At 42.2% G+C, this 19,679-nt stretch overlaps 2 protein-coding genes across 3 annotated transcripts in view; one reads left to right on the forward strand and one right to left on the reverse strand.

Annotated features, from left to right (window-relative positions):
* COMMD1 (copper metabolism domain containing 1) overlaps positions 1–218 on the reverse strand; it is a 161,193-nt gene extending 160,975 nt beyond the window's left edge. The window contains exon 1 of one of the 2 annotated variants that reach the window (XM_089326388.1): positions 109–218. The gene's annotated coding sequence lies outside the window, so the exon portion shown is untranslated. Of the gene's footprint in view, positions 1–58 lie in introns of both variants that reach the window. The other variant, XM_070069076.2, reaches the window with a different exon arrangement.
* CCT4 (chaperonin containing TCP1 subunit 4) lies at positions 200–16,648 on the forward strand. The gene is made up of 14 exons (XM_008254357.5): positions 200–452; positions 3,310–3,362; positions 4,045–4,134; positions 5,822–5,930; positions 6,780–6,922; positions 9,465–9,586; positions 9,917–10,049; positions 10,852–10,991; positions 13,470–13,566; positions 13,654–13,764; positions 13,860–13,990; positions 14,128–14,362; positions 16,134–16,247; positions 16,460–16,648. Exons 1-14 carry the CDS (start codon positions 326–328, stop codon positions 16,472–16,474), a joined length of 1,620 nt encoding a protein of 539 aa, XP_008252579.1. The 5' UTR covers positions 200–325; the 3' UTR covers positions 16,475–16,648.
* The last annotated feature ends 3,031 nt before the right edge of the window (positions 16,649–19,679 follow it).

The raw sequence follows: 19,679 nt of genomic DNA on the forward strand, positions 1-19,679 counted from the left end.
GCGTCGTCGTTGACGCCTCGAGTGAATGCACCCCACCCGACTGCACGGCGCTCCCTACCCGAAGCACCCGGGGCCGACAAACCCCTAAGCGCGGAGCTTCCCACTCACAGCCACTTTCAGCCGGCGCGCGGCGGACAGCCTCCTACGTCACAGCAGCGCCGCGCTGGCAGCCAGGCCCCCTTCCCCGCCCCCGTCTCTTGCCGGCGCCGGTGCCGCTTTCTGGAAGGTTCGTGCAGGCGGGTGGCGCGTACCGTTACTCCGCCGCTGTTCGGAATCCGCGTCCATCCGTCCTTCCCGGTCTCGCACAGACCCAGCCGAGTGTGCCATGCCTGAGAACGTGGCACCCCGAAGCGGGGGGCCCGCTGGGGCCGCTGGCGGCCGCGGGAAAGGCGCCTATCAGGATCGCGACAAGCCGGCCCAGATTCGCTTCAGCAACATCTCCGCCGCCAAAGGTATCGCTCCCTGGGCTTGACCCCGCACTGCTGAGGGGTGGACCTCTCCACTTTTACCCTGCGTGGATGTGGCCCATTCCCAGTTCTTTGAGATGATTCTTTATTGTTCCCTGTGGACGCTGGCGGAGGGGCGGAGGGGAATCCGTTCTGTTCTCTGCTGATGATTCCCGAGTGTGGAGTCCCTTGGACCGGCCCCATTTTGTATCTTAGTCACCCATAATTCCTCCTCCTGGGTTGTGAGTTGTTGACCACATTGGAGCTGAAAGCAGTTCAGACTGAAATGCGGAGGCCTGCGTTCCGCAGTCCCTTGGGATGCGACATTGAAGAGCTGAACCCCAGTAGTGGAACGTTGTTTGTACATTAGGTTTCAGTTTTTTTAATTCTTAGAAAAGCGCTCAAATGGGTTTCCCTCGACAGAACCATTGAGCTGAACTGTGTAAATGCGTCAAAATTGGGAAGGGGTGCCCATTGTACCGGGTTGTGGGGAATTGACCTAACCCATCTTAACCCGTCTTGTTGGGCAATAGTTATGAAAAAGTAAACTGTGCTTTTTAGTCGTCTCTGCACATGCAAATACAAGAAGTTTAAGAAACACAGGGTTCTGGTTTTTGTAGAACAGTGTGGCAACCTGGTAGAAATCAAGACCACTTTGCACAGCTTCAGTTTCTTCGTGGCTTTGTGACTTTTCAGCCAAAGTTTCCTTATCTGTAAAATTGAGAGAAATATTTATTTTTTAGAGTTGTGAGAATTAAGAGAAGTCGATTTGAGATGGGCAGTCTTGAAAGGACAAGTGACAAGGTTAAGGGATGTTGCACAAGTGTGTAGTGTTTTGTTTGGGCTGGAGAATAAAATACCTGGAGAGAAGGGTGTGGAAGGGTAGGATATATAAAGTCCGCCTTATAAGTATTTGCATTCATCAGCTCAGTGATCAATAAAAGATGATGGTTTCCAATTTGGGCCTTATGAGTTGGAGAAATCAGAATGATGGGATGGGTGGGTGGATTTAGGAGTCACTTGAAGTTTAGGAGAATATATACCTGGAAGTCAGATTTGGCACATAGTTGCCCAGGGGGCATAATTAGAGCATAAATTCTGTCTGAATGACCAAGAGAGTATATATCAGTAATTGATTTTTAACAAAGACGAGACAAAATTGGACATTGACTTGAGTAACCTTGAAGCAGTAATGTAAGAGAATTGAAACAGAAAAGGATAGCTACCTACATAGGAAGGAAAAGCTGTGTAAATTATCTATTAACGTAACCTCTTACATGTTTTTATTTTATATGCAAGACAGAAAGACATCCATCTTTATCTGCTGATTCTCTCCCCAAATGCCCACAGACAGCTGAGGGTGGGCCAGGTGGAAACCAGAAACTCAGTCTGGGTCTCCCACGTGCATGGCGGGGACCCCGGTATTCCCGTTGTAACTCGGCTGCCTCCTGGGATGTTTTGGCAAGAAGGCGGAATTGTAAGCAGCCTGGACTCAAACCCAGGCGCTGTGATTGGGATGTGGGCATCCCAAGCAGTGGTCTTAGACACGGGGCAACTCAAAAGTGTTGACTTAGCCCAGTGCTGGCCCCTAACTTTTGTAATTTTAAGAACATAACTTTGGAGTAATAGATTGTATATCCAGAGATAGATTGTATATCCAGAGATATTTCAGGCTATAGTGACAGTGACTAGAAGCTAGGATTTGAAGGGCTGATTTGGGATGGCAGGATTTCATACCGGAATGCCAGTTTGAGAGATCACTTGGTTTCCAGTCCCACTCCCTGCTAATCTACCTGGGAAGGCAGCAGAAGGTAGCTCAAGTATGTGGGCCCCTGCCACCCATGTGATGGAGACCAGGGTAGAGTTCCTGGTTCCTGGCCCACTTCTAGCTGTTGTCATTTGGGGAGTGACCCATCAGATGGAAGATCTCTGTCACTGTCCTTCAACTATATGGATAAATAAATGTCTTTTCTTTAAGAGCTATGATTTGAGGGTTTTGGCATTTGCTTGGTTTTGTTCATTGGTTTTCTCAGAGGACATGTTGTTCTACAGCATTTTCAGGGGTCAAACCACTGGTTTGTTCTGTTGACAGTGGGTGCCATCTGTATTCACATTAGTGAACAAAGTCTACTCTCTGAGATTGTAAGTGGTGGGAGGACAGACAAAAAAATGTATAATGTATGTTACAAGATATAGCCTGTCCTGTTTTAAGGAATGAAGGAAATACTGCAGTCCTCAATCAGAGCTTATCAGTACATTGTACCACTTTTATATTTACAGAACGATTAGGTAAATTCTCAATGTATTCTGCCGTAAGCAGAGCACAAATACTATATATAGCAACTTCAACAAAAAAGGTGAACCTTCAGGAATGTAAAGAATAAGTTACTAGGGCCAGAACTGTGGAGTAATGGGTAAAGCCACCACTTGCAGTGCTGGCATCCCATATGGGCACTGGTTCCAGTCCCAGCTGCTCCACTTCCAATCTAGCCCTCTACTATTGCCTGGGAAAGCAGTAGATGATGGCCCAAGTCCTTGGTCCCCTGCACCCACGTGGGAGACCTGGAAGAAGCTCCTGGCTTTGGATCGGTGCAGCTCTGACCATTGCAGCCATCTGGGGAGTGAACCAGTGGGTGGAAGACCTCTCTCTCTCTGCCTCTGCTGCTAACTCTGCCTTTCAAATAAATCTTTTTAAAAAAAAAAAGAATTACTATTTCAAGTAGGTTATTATTAGTTTTCTTTGTAGGTACAGTGAACTGCTGTATACTGCTATACCCTAGTAAGGACAAAATGATCGTTTTAGAGGAAAAATACTTTTTAAAGGAGATCTGACTTTTTTTTTTTTTCTCTCTTCTGTTTATAGCGGTTGCTGATGCTATTAGAACAAGCCTTGGACCAAAAGGAATGGATAAAATGGTAAAATGATAAGTCTTTCAGTATTAGTGAATGCTACTATTTACACTGCGAGGTCTTGATAGAGGGTTAAGATGTGCTGTTTCAGAATTAAATGTTAAAGTGTTTCTTTCAGAGTTTGGAGGAGAGATTTTGGATAGGGACCTATAATTTATGTTTTGTTTAATGCCTTTTAAAGGAGAGTGCAAAATAGAAGTAGTTCTTGTGTAGCTTGATGGAAAGTATAATTCAATGTTATTTAATACTGAAAAGAAAAAGCGATTTAAAGGGTTGTCTGGGTAATATACAGGTCATTATTATTTCTGAATGTTATAAGATCTGTTCTTCCTAGTGATGTTATTGCCGTTCTTTGAGGCGACCATGAAACAAATTACTGCGTTAACTAAAAGAATTCATATTGTATAGTTGAGTCTTCTCGCGTATCTATGGTAGAAATTGTGTTTCTTATTAATATGAAGATATAAATGATAGTGTGTTTGTGTATCTAGATTGATTCATTTCTAAAATATTCTGATCAAAGCCAGTTATTTCGTAAAGTTTGTGTGTTCTTAATTATGACAGAAGGGGAGAGAATTTGAAATGAAGCACTACACAGATCTCTACTGTGGAGTGTTAAAATTCAGTAGTGCTTTTCGAGTCACAATGAAATGCAATTTTGTCCCCAAAAAACCACCTTTTTTTCCAGATTCAAGATGGAAAAGGTGATGTGACAATTACAAATGATGGTGCCACCATTCTAAAACAAATGCAAGTATTACATCCAGCAGCCAGAATGGTAAGTATCATTATTTTAAGTGTATTGTTTGATATGCAGATTTGTTTATTTGATGACATAGTATCATGTAAGCATGGTAAAGATTTTTTCTCTTTATGTGTAACAGTGCTGTTTTTAGGATACGTTGTATGCTTAGCCTTGTCCTAGTCAGTACAAGATGATAATAAAATGTAATCACCTTATTTTCATCCATAGGAACATGCCATACAGTTGAGGAAGGAGAAGATAAAAACAAAGTAGTACTTAAAATGATTTATGTGTTTATTTTGAAGGACAGAGAGACAGATCTTCCATCTGCTAATTAACTCTCCCAGATGATTACAGTGGTCAGGGCGTGGCCAGAAGCCTGGAACTTCATCTGGGTCTTTCATGGGGGTAGCAGGAGCCCAAGTACTTGGGCCATCTTCTGTTTTCTAGGCATATTAACAGGGAGCAGGATTGGAAGTGGAGCAGCCAGGACTGAAACTGGCACTGCAAACAACAGCTTAACCTACTGGGCCCCAACACTGGCCCCCAAAGTAGTATTTTTAAAGTACAAATTATTGTTGGATGTTTGATAGAACAAAATAATTTTAATTGTATGCAGAGTAAGTCATGTTTAAACTTGCACTGACATTTATTAAAAATAACCAGAGATCATGAAGATTCCAGTGGCAAGAAATCACCGTATCGGCAAAAACAGTCACCTTAGAAATTCATGTCTAGGCCCCAGTGTTGTGGCATAGTGGGTATAGCCACCACCTGCAGCACTGGCATTTCACTCTCCATATAGGCGCTGGTTTGTGTCCTGGCTGCTCTACTTCAATCCAGCTTCTTGCTAATGGCCTGCCAGAGGATGGCTCAAGTGTTTGGGACCCTATCACCCATGTAGGAGACCCAGATGAAGCTGCTGCTTTCAGCCTGGCTCAGTCCTGGCTGTTGTAGCCTTCTAGGGAGGGAACCAGGTGCTGGAATATCTTTAGTCCACTCTGCCTGTCAAAAAAAATTTAAAAAAGAAAGAAAGAAAAAAAAAACAGGTCTATTGAAATAAATCTCTTGGTTATGTAGAGATGACTTTGAAATGATGGAGTCAGTTCTTAAACTGGTAATGTTTGCTCAGTTGGAGTAACTTCTTGGGTTCCCAATCTTTTTTTTTTTTTAATGGTATAATAGTAATTTTATTTATTTATTTAATATTTATTTAAAAGGCACAGAGAGAGAGAGAGGTCTTCCATCTGCTGATTCACTCACTCCATAGATGGCTGTAATGGTTGGAGTTGAGTCAGTCAGGAGCCTGGAGCTTCTTCCAGGTCTTCCACGTGGGTGCAGGGGCCCAGGGACTTGGGCCATCTTCTACTGTTTTCCCTGGCCCTAGCAGAGAGCTGGATTGGAAGTGGAGCAGCCAAGACTTGAACCAGCACGCACATGGGATGCCGGTGCTGCAGGCCGTGGCTTTAAAAACCCGCCATGCCACAGGGCCAGCCCCAGCATCACCTCTTACAGAGAAAATTTCTAAGTAGAATTATGTGTCCTACAAATATATTGGTTTTCATTTTTGAGTGAAACTCAAGTTGGCCAAGAAGTCAGAGGTCAGGAATTATAGTGAATCTTCAAGGTCTGTTTGTGACTCTGATGTGATTATTTGAAATAATTATTATTTAATTCTCACATTACTCGTTGAGCACATTTATGCGCTTTGTTCATATAGCTGGTGGAGCTGTCTAAGGCCCAAGATATAGAAGCAGGAGATGGCACCACATCAGTGGTCATCATTGCTGGCTCTCTATTAGATTCCTGTACCAAGCTTCTTCAGAAAGGTAAGTAGAACATTTTTTATTACTGACCAAAGGTATAATTTTTTGTAAAAAGCAAACTTTATGAAAGGCTAAGTTATTCTTAAGTTATATTATAGATTAATTTAAGACAATCTTTTCACTAGAAGTTTTTAGGTTTTTCTGTAATATAAATTCAAAAAAATTTTTCCTTTGGCTTCTGATTTTTGCCAGGCAGCTTTGAATGGAATTGACTAGAATTTTGCTTTTCAAAAATAAATGATATTTTTACTAATTTTAGATTATAAATGAGAAAGATGAATTGCCAGAGAAAGAAAGGATACTTGCTCTGGTAAATAATATTTAATCACAATAGTGATTCTCAGTCACTATTCTCCTTAATATGTGATGTTTTAAAAAAGTTAAAATTTGGTTTTTTTATTACATGAGTTTGTAATTGGTGTTTCAAATTAAGTAGAAGTAAATTATTAACCATTATCAGCAGTTAAGCTTATTTATGCCACTATATTTACAACTAAAACATCAGTTAGTTTGCAATTAATAAATTTGTTGGAAGGCTGCAGAAGATGACCCAAGTGCTTGGGTCTCCATCTGTGTTGGAGTCCTGCATGGAGATAGTGACTCTTCGCTTTGGTCTGAGCCAGCCCTGGTTATTGCAGCCATTGAGAGAGTGAACTAGCAGATGGAAGATCTTTTTCTTCTTCTCCCTCTTTGTCCTACCTTTCAAATAAATAAATCTTAAAAAAAAAATTTTTAAAGAATTAATTTGTAATTTGTAATTTTTGACATTTTAAATGAGTACAAAGATTTTAGATTGTGCCAGAAATGCAATATAGCTGTTATAATTAAATAACTGTGCTTTTACAATGACAGGGATTCATCCAACCATCATTTCTGAGTCATTCCAAAAGGCTTTGGAAAAGGGTCTTGAAGTCTTGACTGACATGTCTCGACCTGTGGAACTGAGTGACAGAGAAACTTTGTTAAATAGTGCAACTACTTCACTGAATTCAAAGGTGAGACAAACATTAAGGGATAGTTGCCAAATAATAATTTAAGGTGCTTTGCTCTTATATTGTGATTCTTATTGCTATACAATATGTAAAATCTTGAGTGACTAATTTGTATAACTGAATTGATTTAAGTAAGATTATGAGATGAAATGGGCCATAAATCCTAATTTATTTTTGCCGCTTGAATGTGCCAAGCATTGAAAGATTTTTTTTTATATTTTCAAGAGTTTCAAATAAATAATTATCCCCATTTTACAGATGGGAAAATAATAGATCTAGAAAAGTTGAGTAAACTTATTCAAGTCCCACTACTAAGAGGTGTAACTAAAATTCAAACCCACAGCAAGCTTCTTCATCCACAGTCCATCCCATCTGTTAGCTGATAACCTGTGGCGCTTTTTTTTTTTTTTGGACAGGCAGAGTGGACAGTGAGAGAGAGAGAGAGAAAGGTCTTCCTTTGCCGTCGGTTCACCCTCCAATGGCTGCCGCGGCCGGCGCACCGTGCTGATCCGATGGCAGGAGCCAGGTACTTATCCTGGTCTCCCATGGGGTGCAGGGCCCAAGCACTTGGGCCATCCTCCACTGCACTCCCAGGCCATAGCAGAGAGCTGGCCTGGAAGAAGGGCAACCAGGATAGAATCCGGCGCCCCAACCGGGACTAGAACCCGGTGTGCCAGCGCCACAAGGTGGAAGATTAGCCTAGTGAACCGCAGTGCCGGCCAACCTGTGGTGCTTTACTTAGTTATGAAACTAAAAGCAAAAAGTGGTGTACTTTTAAATTTCTTGTGAGATATAAAATAGTAAGTACTTTCAGCAAGTTTTAAGTAAATTAATAAGAAAATGTTTCATGTAGGGGCAGGTGTCTGATAAAGCAGTTAAAACACAACCTGGGACTCAGTCCCATATTGGAGTGCCTCAGTTAAAGTCCTGTCTCCACTTCTGACTCCAGCTTTCTGCTTATGTGCACCGTGGGGGGCTGCAGGTGATGGCACAAGTAGTTAGGTCCTTGCCAAGTACTTAGGAGATCTGGATCAAGTTCCAGGATCCTAGCTTCAGCCCGGTCAAGACTTGGCTATTGCAGGCATTTGGGAAGGCAATGATTGGATAGGAAATCTCCATTTCTTCTGATCTGCCTGTCTGTATGCCTTTCAAATAATTTTTTTTTTTTTAAATATGATTTCACTTTCCATCATGTGGTATGTCACCACCACCACCCCAGTTTTCCTGTCATCAGTGTTAAATCCGGATGTGCATTATCTTTGTCAAATAGGAAGCTGGCTGGCTGGTTTTTTGTGTGTTTTTTTGCTTGTTAAGATTTGTTTGTTGGAAAAGCAGAGTTACATAGAGGGAGTGCGAGAAGTCTTCCATCCGCTGATTAGTGAATCAAATATTTGCAACAACCACGGCTGAGCCAGGCCAATGCCAGGAGCCTGGAACTCTATTTGGGTTTCCCATGTGGGTACATGGGCCTAAGCACTCCGGCCATCCTTCCCTGGCTCTTTAGGGAATTGAATTGGAAGTGGAGCAGCTAGGACTCGAAGCAGTGCTCATATGGGATGCCAGTGTCTTAGCAGCCTAACCTGATGCCTCAATCAACACTGGCCTCAATTAAATGTGTTTGTTTAAAATCTATTTAGATTTTCAAATAAATGAAAGGCAGAGATATCTTCCATCTACTGATTCACTCCCCACATGGCCTCAACAGCGGGGGCTGGATCAGGCCAGAGCCAGGAGTCAGGAGCCTCGACGGCTTCTCACATGTGGGTGACGGGCCCATGTACTTGAGCCATCTTCCACTGCTTTTCCCAGGTGCATAGGCAGGGAGCTGGATTGGAAGTAGAGAAGCCAGAACTTGAACCATTGCCTATTTAGGATGCCAGCGCTCTAAGTGGTGGCTTAACCCGCTGAGCCACAAGCGCCAGCCTGTGTTTGATCGTTTAAATGGCATTTGGTGTTAAACTAATAATATAGCAAAAAGGTTGCAAGTACTAGTAGCAGAGTCTGGACTGTTTGTGTTTTATACCGGTTCCAGCATTTAAGCATGGGACTTTGGCAGATAATTTAATCCTCCCGTTTTGTGTTTTTTTTTTTTTTTTTAGTTTCCCCCAGTTGAAGATTGAATGAGTTAAATGTCTAAGTGCTAAATTAACTGCCTGGCTTATAGCAAGTGGTTGATAATATTGGCAGTTGGCTGCTTCTGTCAGCCTTTCCAGTATTATGGGTGGGCATGCATAACTCTGATACCTGATTACTCATTCATTGATTCATTGTAGATAGGAAACCTCCAGATAAAATTAATTTGATGCTTTTTTTACATTTCTTATAAAACTTGGTTATCTAGGTAGTCTCAGCTACTACATTAGTAAAAAAAAAAAAAGGGGGAGCATGCATATTCTTTGCAACTGGTGACTGATAACCTGAGTAGAAAAAAGTAGTTGGTGTGGAATTATTCCCCCTCTTTCTACTGTATCCCAAACAGTGATTGAAGAATCAGTTGGTTTTTGTTTTGTTTTACTGTGAAGGTAACTTCAGTTTTTAATTGTAGGTTGTGTCTCAGTATTCAAGTCTGCTTTCTCCAATGAGTGTAAATGCGGTGATGAAAGTGATTGACCCAGCCACAGCTACTAGTGTGGATCTTAGAGATATTAAGATAGTTAAGAAGCTTGGGTAAGTATCTCTAATAAAATTTCAATAAAAATACAATAGCATAAGCTGCTTTTAAACAGGTTAAAATGAAAAATACCTAGAGAACAATCATATACCTTTGTTTTTCTCCTTTTGGTTTTGTATTTATAGGAAATTTGTGTTAGTATAGGAATCACAATATACTGTGTTAATATCTTTGGGTGGGGCAGTAGTGAATCAGAGAGGTTCAGAAATGGGGCCACAACTACATTTGATTCACACATTTTTTGGACTGATGATTTTTACACTTTTTTAACCTATTAAACTTGCAGATTTCTACTCCCTAATTATCTCCTCCTTTTCTTTTTTGAGTGGGACAATTGATGACTGTGAGTTGGTGGAAGGACTGGTTCTCACCCAAAAAGTGGCAAATACTGGCATAACCAGAGTTGAAAAGGCTAAGATCGGGCTTATTCAGTTTTGCTTATCTGCTCCCAAAACAGATGTAAGTAGAATCCAAGTGAACTTGGTTCCTCTAAATGGGTCATTTGTTCATTAAAATGAAAACAGAAAATGCTGTAATTAAAAAGCAAAGATTTCAAAAGAATTAATAAAATAGAGACATAGAAATTGTTGATGACACATGTAACAAATATATCGCCTCAACTGAATATTCACTGAAATTGAATTCTGACTTGAAGACAAATAACAGGGATATAAAAATGTATTGTAAGTTATATGTGGAATTTGCAGATTGTTTCTACCTTTCTGAGAATGGAAACTTTCACCAGTCCACTAACTTGGGTATCTCTTGTTCTACATTTGTACAAATGGAACTTTAGTTCAATACCTGTACTCTGAAGAAATTGCTTTTTACTTAAGGTATTTCCCTTTTAGTCATGAATGCCATTCTCTGAAGGGGGGGAGGGTTGTCACCTTATGTAAGTTTGCTCTCCTGTTTTACGTGTTGATATAGATAAGATTTCTGCTATTTTCTCAGTGTAGTATTTTTATTACAAGCAATAAAATTAAAAGGATTGAACTAAAATTTCTATAATACAATTTTCTTGATGTGGAAAAAATGACATTCAAGAAATAGAATATTTATTTTACTTTTTTTAATATGAAAAGTATAAATAAGGCAACAGTTGAAAACACTCGAGTTTGGAATACATATCTCCAGGCCTTTTTCTTTGCCGATCTATTTTTGACTATGATTTAGGTGAATTTAGTTGGAACAGCGTGAGAGTCTTAACTTCACTTAAAATTTCTTTACCAATGCAAATCATTGATTCTTTTGTAAACAGATGGATAATCAAATAGTCGTTTCTGACTATGCCCAGATGGACCGAGTGCTACGAGAAGAGCGAGCCTATATTTTAAACTTAGTGAAGCAAATTAAGAAAACAGGCTGTAATGTCCTTCTCATACAGAAGTCCATCCTAAGGTAGGAGGCTGTTTGCTTTGTTCATTCTTTAATAGCATTTATTTTGAAAGATTTATTTATTTATGTGAAAGTCAAAGAGAAGAAGAGGCAGAGAGAAGTCTTCCATCTGCTGGTTCACTCTCCAGTTGGCCACAACGGCCAGAGCTGGGCCGATCCAGAGCCAGGAGCTTCTTCCAGGTCTCCCACACGGGTGCAAGGCCCCAGGGACTTGGGCCATCTTCTACTGCTTTCCCAGGCCATAGCAGAGAGCTGGATTGGAAGTGGAGCAGCTGGGACTCGAACCGGCGCCCTTATGGGATGCTGGCACTGCAGGGGACAGCTTTACTGGCTACACCACAGCGCCGGCCCCAATAGCGTTTTTTGTTTTTTTTTTTTAGATTACTTACGGGCCACCTGCAACACCAGCATCACATATTGTGCTGGTTTGAGTCTTGGCTGCTCCACTTCTCCAGGGAACAGTTTGGGAAAAGCAGAGGAAGATGGCCCAAGTACTAGGGCTCCTGGCTTTGGCTTGGCCTAGCCCATGTTGTCACAGTCATCTGGGGAGTAAGCCAGCAGATGGAAGATGTGCCCCCCGCCCCTGTGTAACTCTTAACCTGAAATAAAGAAATCTTCAAAAAAAAAAAAAAATGTTACTTGAAAAGCAAAGTTAGAAGGAGAGACAGAAATCTTCTATCTGTAATGATCAGGGTTGGGCCAGGCCAAAGCTTGGGTCTTCATCTTGTTCTCCTATGTGGGTGGGAGAGGTCAAGTACTCAGGCCATTCTCCATTGCTTTCTCGGGTACATTAGCAGGCAATTGAATGGGCAGTGGAACAGCCAGAACTTAACTGGCACTCATGGGTAGCGACTTAACCTGCTGCACCACAATGCCAGCCCTGCCTTAATTATTGATTTTGGATCGCTGCTAGCAATTTTTTATGGGTAAACCACTAAAAATCTAGAATGAATCTGCATTTGGGGTGTCAAACAAATGAATAAATCTAAAAGAAACCTTTATTTAGGTATCTGTACAATTACTGGCCTTGAAATTTGAAGTTCCTTTGAGGAGAGTGCTTTGCATAGTCCAGATACTAAAGAATTGAAGTTGGTGTTGTGGCACATCCCACAATGAAGGGTCAGCTCAAGTCCCAGCTGTTCCACTCCCATCCAGCTTCTCGCTAATGTTCCTGGAAAGGTAGCAGCTGATGTAATTGGGACCCTGCCATCCATGTGGGAGACTGAATGGAGTTTCTGGCTGTTGGCGGCCATTTGGGGAATGAGCCAATAGATGGAAAATTCTGTCAGTCTGCCTTTTGAAAAAAATGGATAAATAAAAACCTTTCTACTCTGAAAAAATAGAAAAAATGAACTATCCAGTTTCACTTAATCTGTTTTTTCCTAATAGGTATGCATATTCTCATTTATTGATGAATAGGCCAGAAAGACTGTGGGTGCTCATCTTTAATAGATCATGTGAAGGCTTGGAAGACTTGTTTTTAATAAATAATTAATGTTAAAGCAAATGTAAACTGAGTAAATTGCTCATCTTTCCAAAAGGTATAAATTTATGGAGTCCAGGCTATAGTCATACTACTTTTTAAAAATAAAATTAAGGGCCGGCGCCGTGGCTCAATAGGCTAATCCTCCACCTTGCGGCGCCGGCACACCGGGTTCTAGTCCCGGTTAGGGCGCCGGATTCTGTCCCGGTTGCCCCTCTTCCAGGCCAGCTCTCTGCTATGGCCAGGGAGTGCAGTGGAGGATGGCCCAGGAGCTTGGGCCCTGCACCCCATGGGAGACCAGGAAAAGCACCTGGATCCTGGCTCCTGCCATCGGATCAGCACGGTGCGCCGGCTGCAGCGGCGGCCATTGGAGGGTGATCCAACGGCAAAGGAAGACCTTTCTCTCTCTGTCTCTCTCTCTCACTGTCCACTCTGCCTGTCAAAAAAAAAAAAAAAAAAAAAATAAAATTAAGAAAGATTCATTCATATGAAAGAGTTACAGAGGAAGAAATAGAAGGAGATCTGTTCCATCAGCCTGTTCACACCCCAAACAGCCACAATGGCCATGGTGGGGCCTACTTGAAGCCAGGAGCCTGGCCCTCCATCCAGATCTCCCACATGAGTGGCAGAAACCCAAGTGTTTGGGCCACCACCTACAACTTTGCAGATGCATTAGCAGGAAGCTGGATTGGAAATGTGGATAAGCTAGGACTCAACACTAGGCACTCAGATATGGGGTGCAAGGACCCAAAGCTTGCTGCACCATAAGGCCTGCAAAAGGGGAATATATTTTAGTGTTAGAATTTCAGTGAAATTTCCAGTATAATTGGAAATTGTTTTAAGACTTTTGAGCTTATAACTGATATTTAGAGCATTTTTCTTCAGAAATAATATTGACCATTTTAACAGTAAAATAATTAAAAGAAGTTGAACAGCAAAATGGGGGATTTTGTTTTTGTTTTACCTAGCATTAGCTTAATCACTGATTTGTATTTTAGAGATGCTCTTAGTGATCTTGCATTACATTTCCTGAACAAAATGAAGATTATGGTGATTAAGGATATTGAGAGAGAAGACATTGAATTCATTTGTAAGGTAAAATGTTAACACCTCTCTCTATGTATATAAAATTCCCAGTATTAAAATACATGTCTTAATTTTTGGATTGTACTGTTTTTCCAGACAATTGGAACCAAGCCAGTTGCTCATATTGACCAGTTCACTGCTGATATGCTGGGTTCTGCTGAGTTAGCAGAGGAGGTCAATTTAAACGGCTCTGGCAAACTGCTCAAGGTAACAGTATCATAATGAAGCTTTTATTTGGTGAGGGCCTTTTTTTTTTTTTTTAATTTTCACTTCAGATGCCTAATTTAGTTTGTTTACTAAAGATTACAGGCTGTGCAAGCCCTGGGAAAACAGTTACAATTGTTGTTCGTGGTTCTAACAAACTGGTGATTGAAGAAGCGGAGAGATCCATTCATGATGCTCTGTGTGTTATTCGTTGTTTAGTGAAAAAGAGGTAATGTGAATGTTATTACTAAGTAACATTTTGAACACTAAAACTTCTGTATTTTGACTTTTTAAGTTATAATTAGTAAATTATTAAAAGTAGCTTTCTGTTGGACAAAATAAACTAAAAATATTTGTGAATTGCAGAGCTCTTATTGCAGGAGGTGGTGCTCCAGAAATAGAGTTGGCTCTGCGGTTGACTGAATATTCACGAACATTGAGTGGTATGGAATCCTACTGCGTGCGTGCTTTTGCAGATGCTATGGAGGTCATTCCATCTACACTGGCTGAAAATGCTGGCCTGAATCCCATTTCTACAGTAACAGAACTAAGAAACCGGCATGCCCAGGGCGAGAAAACTACAGGCATTAATGTCCGAAAGGTAATCACTTAACTCTTTAGTCATTGTAGAAAATAGTAGTATGAAATTTTCTAAGCTTTGTAATCATTTATTGAGTGGGTAATTTAGTTTTAGGAACTCAATCTAAGTCTTCCACCTCAGTGACAAGAGCCAAACTTTATGACCCTGCTACTTTCCAGGATCCACATTAATAGAATGCTGAAAGTGAGAGCAGAGCTGGCGTTCAAACTTAAGCAATCCTATATAGGTTTCAGGAATCCCAAGTGTTGTCGTAACTGCTATACCAATGCCCATCTCTCTGGTACTTAGTATGTTATTTGATTTCTCAGCTGTAAAAAAAAAAAAAAAAAAAAAAATTGAGAGGTAAGAATTACAGATAGGGAGAGAGAGAAAGGTCTTCCATCTGCTGGTTCACTCCCCAAATGGCTGTGACAGCGGGAGCTGAGCCTTCTGGGTCTCCTACATGGGTGCAGGGGCCCAAGCACTTGGGCCATTTCCACTGCTTTCCTTGGCCATAACCAGAGAGCTGGATCAGAAAAGGAGTAGCCAGGACCTGAACCTGTGCCCATAGAGGATGCAACCGCCAAGGGCTCCACCACCACCGTGCTGACCCCAGTTGTAAAAATTACTAGTACTTTCATAGGTCTGTTGTGAGGATTAAATGCATTACTAATTAACACTGTAAATATTAGCCATTGTTCCTGTTACTGGAATCAGCTGTTGTAATCATAGAAGGTAAACATAGAATAGTAAGAAAGTTCCCTTTTTTATTAATGTAGGAGACAATTTTGGCATGTAAGGAATCAGAAAATTTCAGATGGGACAGTTTGGTGACAGGATGCAACCTGCAGCATGGATTTTTTTGGGCAGGCAGAGTAGACAGAGAGAAAGGTCTTCCTTTGCCGTTGGTTCACCCTCCAATGGCCGCTGCGGCCGGCGCACTGCCCTGATCCACAGCCAGGAGCCAGGTGCTTCTCCTGGTCTCCCATGGGGTGCAGGGCCCAAGGACTTGGGCCATCCTCCACTGCACTCCCTGGCCACAGCAGAGAGCTGGCCTGGAAGAGGGGCAACCGGGACAGAATCCGGCGCCCCAACCGGGACTAGAACCCGGTGTTCCGGCGCCGCAAGGCGGAGGATTAGCCTAGTGAGCCGCGGTGCCGGCCAAGCATGGATTATATGTTGGTGAGGTAGCCAACTTCAGGGTTAAAAATTTTGTACTAGATAGAATGAGGAGCCCCTTTTCCTTCCAATAGTTGGGATTCACCAAAGTTGGTTTTTAAGCAAGAACCCATGATGAAAGTTTTTTTTGGATAGGCAGAGTTAGACAGAGACAGAGAGAAAGGTCTCCCATGCGGTTGCAGGACCCAAGCACTTGGGCCATCCACTGCCTTCCTGGGCCACAGCAGAGAGCCGGACTGGAAGAGGAGCAACCGGGACTAGAACCTGGGATGCCAGCACCGCAGGTGGAGGATTAGCCTAGTGAGCCACTGCACCGGCTGGTGAAAGTATTTTTAAAGGAGAGAAGACTGGAGGCATGGATGTTATGTCCGTCAGCAGTGAATCCTGGGTTAAAAGGGATTAGGATAGTACAATGGGGTGAAATGTAGAGCGTGCTTGGCTCTGTTTAGAAATAAGATTCAGGTGTGATCTAAGTCTTAAAGGGTCTACTTAATTTTTTAAGGTTATTTTAAAATAAATGATACTTAAAAGTTGTTTTGGAGTAGGATTGGGAGAATCCAGCATTAATTTGCATTTTCCACACAATCACTGAAAGCAACTTGTGCTTTTGCAGGGTGGTATTTCCAACATTTTGGAGGAACTGGTGGTCCAGCCTCTATTGGTTTCAGTCAGTGCTCTGACCCTAGCAACTGAAACTGTCCGGAGCATTCTGAAAATTGATGACGTGGTAAGTCTATGCAGGTTGCAAGTTTCCCTACTAGGTCAAAAAGGCATATTTTTTGAAGGTTTTTATTTTTAATGTTTGCTAATCAACAAGATGATATCAGTTCACATTTAACTAATTTTTTTCTCACCTGTAAACATGGGGGAAATTTGGATGCCTTAAACATTACCAGTCTTAAAATTCTATCATTGTAGACTGAGTTTTTCTCTTTCCAGGTAAATACTCGATAATCTGGGTAACACTGACTGACTGACATCAATGTGGCCAGAGTGGAAGATGATCTCCTTGGTGTTCCTTGTTTGGAAGATTTTCCTCTAAAAATTACTGGGCTTGGTCTTCCAGTTGGCATTTGTTTAAAGTTGTATTAAAAGTTTAATTAAAATATTAAATATTTGGTTTCAAAAGGCAGCTTAATATATTCCCTTCAAACATTCTATTATTTCTGAAAGGCAGAAAGAGTACATCTTTACATGTTGGCTTTATTATGGTTTACTCCTGGGTACTTATAAGTCTAGCAGAAAAAATGGCCCAATTTGTTCATCATTGAAAAATACCCTTTGGCATTAAAAAAAAAATCAAAATATAAGTGCTGTTAGAAAAGTGACTGATAGAAACAAGTGAAAGCCTCCTTTTTCTTTTTCCTTCTAATCCCTTTCCCTAAGGGTAACCACTACTTTGTTAATTGGCAGTGCTTCTACAAATGAGTATGTGCTTATATGTAGCAAATCTTACACTAAAGGGATTTTTAATCAATATGTCTTGTGTTTTCTTAAAACATTTTTTTTCTTAAAGACTTTATTTATTTAATGGGCAGACTTAGAGTGGGAGAGAGAGATTCCATCTGCTAGTTCACTCCCCAAATGGCCGCAACTGCCAGGACTGGGCCAGGCTATAGCCGGGAGCTTCATTCTGGTCTTCCACATGGTTGTAGAGGCCCAAAGACTTGGGCCATCTTTGCTGCTTTCCCAGGAGCATTAGCTGGGAGATGGATAGGAAATGGAACACCCAGAACTAGCACCAGTGCCCACGTGGGATGCCAGAGTTGCAGGCAGCACTCAGCCTATTACTGTAATGCCAGCTCCTTTTTAAACACCTTGATTGCCACTGCTCTGATCCCAGGCAGCATTGGATCTCAAGTGAATAGTTCATCATCTCCTAGTTAGTCTATCTCGCTTTAGTCACTTTCACATTTTATCTGCACGTTTTAGCTAGTGATTTTTTTAGAAGAGATATTTATGTATTTATTCAAAAGGCAGAGTTACAGAGAGGCAGAGAGAGAGGTCTTCCGTCTGCTGGTTCACTCCCCACGTGGCCATAGTGGCCGGAGCTACGTCGACCTGGAACCGGGAGTCAGGAGCTTCTTCCAGTTCTCCTATGCGGGTGCAGGGGCCCAAGGAATTGGGCCGTCTTTTGCCTTTCTAGGCCACAGCAGAGAGCTGGATTGGGAGTGGAGCGGCCACTCGAACCAGCACCCATACAGGATGCCTGCACTGTAGGCAGTGGCTTTACCAGCTATACCACAGCACCAGCCCCACTAGTGATCCTTTTGAACTTGTCAGGCACAAATGTGGCTTTGGGGGGGGTGGTGTTTTATGTTTTATTTATTCATTTTAAATGTTAGAGAAAGATCTATGTACTAGTTCACGCCCCAGATGGCTACAATAGGTGGGGGTGGGCCAGGCCAAAGCCAAGAGCTTCAATTAGCTCTCCTTTGTGGGTGACGTGGGTCCAGACACTGGATCTTCTTGCTGCTTTTTCCAGATTACCGTGGACCTAGATTAGAAGTGGGACAGCCATGACACAAACTGGTGCCCATATGGAATGCTGACATGGCAGACAATGGCTTTATTGCTATGCCACAATGCCCAGGCACTCTTTTTAAAAGCTTTGGATACACAAGGGTGTATGTTTTCATACAGCAGACACCAGTTAGGAACACCATTCTGTATTGTAGTATCTGGGTTTGAGTCCCAGATCTCCCAATTCTGGCTTTTGCTATTATACACCCTGGAAGTTAACAGGTGAGGGCTGGGAATGAGTTTCAGGCTCCTAGCCCAACCCAGGCTGTTGTAAAGCGGTGGAATGCCAGCTATGGGGGATGTTTTTATGGCAGTGGATTGATAAACACCTGTTAAGTAGTATGTGGTTTGCTTTTTGTGTTTTTGGCAGCTCAGTTCAACCTGGTATATCATTGACGGATTTCTTCCTGAGGAAATCACACAAGCAAATGTGAAATTAGTATTTTACTCAACTTCACCAATAGCGAATTCATGATTTTCAAAATAAGCGTTACTTAACTATTCACTTTTAAATAATTTGAAAGATGTGGACTTAAGTGCTCAGATTTATTTTTTCTAAGAATGGGGTCATTTTCATGCAGTACAGTGTCATTTGAAAGGGAAGCCGGCACCACGGCTCACTAGGCTAATCCTCCACCTGCGGCACCGGCACCCCCGGGTTCTAGTCCCTGTCGGGGCGCTGGATTCTGTCCCGGTTGTTCCTCTTCCAGTCCAGCTATCTTCTGTGGCCCGAGAGTGCAGTAGATGCACCCGCCTGGGAGACCAGGAAGAAGCACCTGGCTCCTGGCTTCGGATCAGCGCAACGTGCCGGCTGTAGCGGCCACTTGGGGTGAACCAATGGAAAAAGGAAGATCTTTCTGTCTGTCTCTCACTGCCTGCCTGTGAAAAAAAATTATTTTTTAATTTTTAAAAAAAGGTCAGGGAGAGAGATCTTCCATCCACTGGTTCACTCCCCAAATTGGCCACAATGGCCAGAGTTGGGCTGATTGAAAGCCAGGAGCTTGGAGCTCCTTCTGGATTTCCCATGTGGGTGCAGGAGCCCAAGGTCTTGGGCCATCTTTAGCTGCTTTCCTAGGCACACTAGGGAGCTGAGACATGGAGCACAGGACTTAAACTGGCACACACCTGGGATGTTGGTGTTGCAGGTGGCTTTCCTGGCTATGCCAGAGTGCTGGCCCCCCTTTCTGGTACTTTCTTGGTGATGGAAAGGCACTCTGGGAAATCCTGTCTTGTCTTCATTTTCACATAGAACCCTTCAGTCATTTCCCATCATCACTTAAGAACAAGGAGCAAGCTAGGTTTTGCATTTGCTTTTTTTTAAGACTATCTGAAAGGTAGAGCATCAGAGAAAGATCTTCCATCATCTGCTTCTCTCTGCAGATGGCTGGTTTTCCACAGGATGGCAAGGGCCAATTGTTCTCTACTGCCTTCCCATGAGTGTTCCCAGGGAGCTAGGTTGGAAGTGGAGCAACTGGGACTTAAACCAGCACTCTTGATAGGGGTGGCCAGTGTTGGCAAGTGGCAGTTTAACCTGCACCACAACATAGGTTGGCCATGTTGTGCCACACACAAACTAGTGCTGCCAGTGTGTCACTTTCTACCTGCTTTTGATTGAGGTAACTTGCATTTGGGTGCT

The sequence above is a fragment of the Oryctolagus cuniculus genome, chromosome 2 (assembly GCF_051225735.1).
Source record: "Oryctolagus cuniculus isolate XC-2025 breed Fujian yellow rabbit chromosome 2, ASM5122573v1, whole genome shotgun sequence".
In the NCBI taxonomy this organism is placed as follows: domain Eukaryota; kingdom Metazoa; phylum Chordata; class Mammalia; order Lagomorpha; family Leporidae; genus Oryctolagus; species Oryctolagus cuniculus.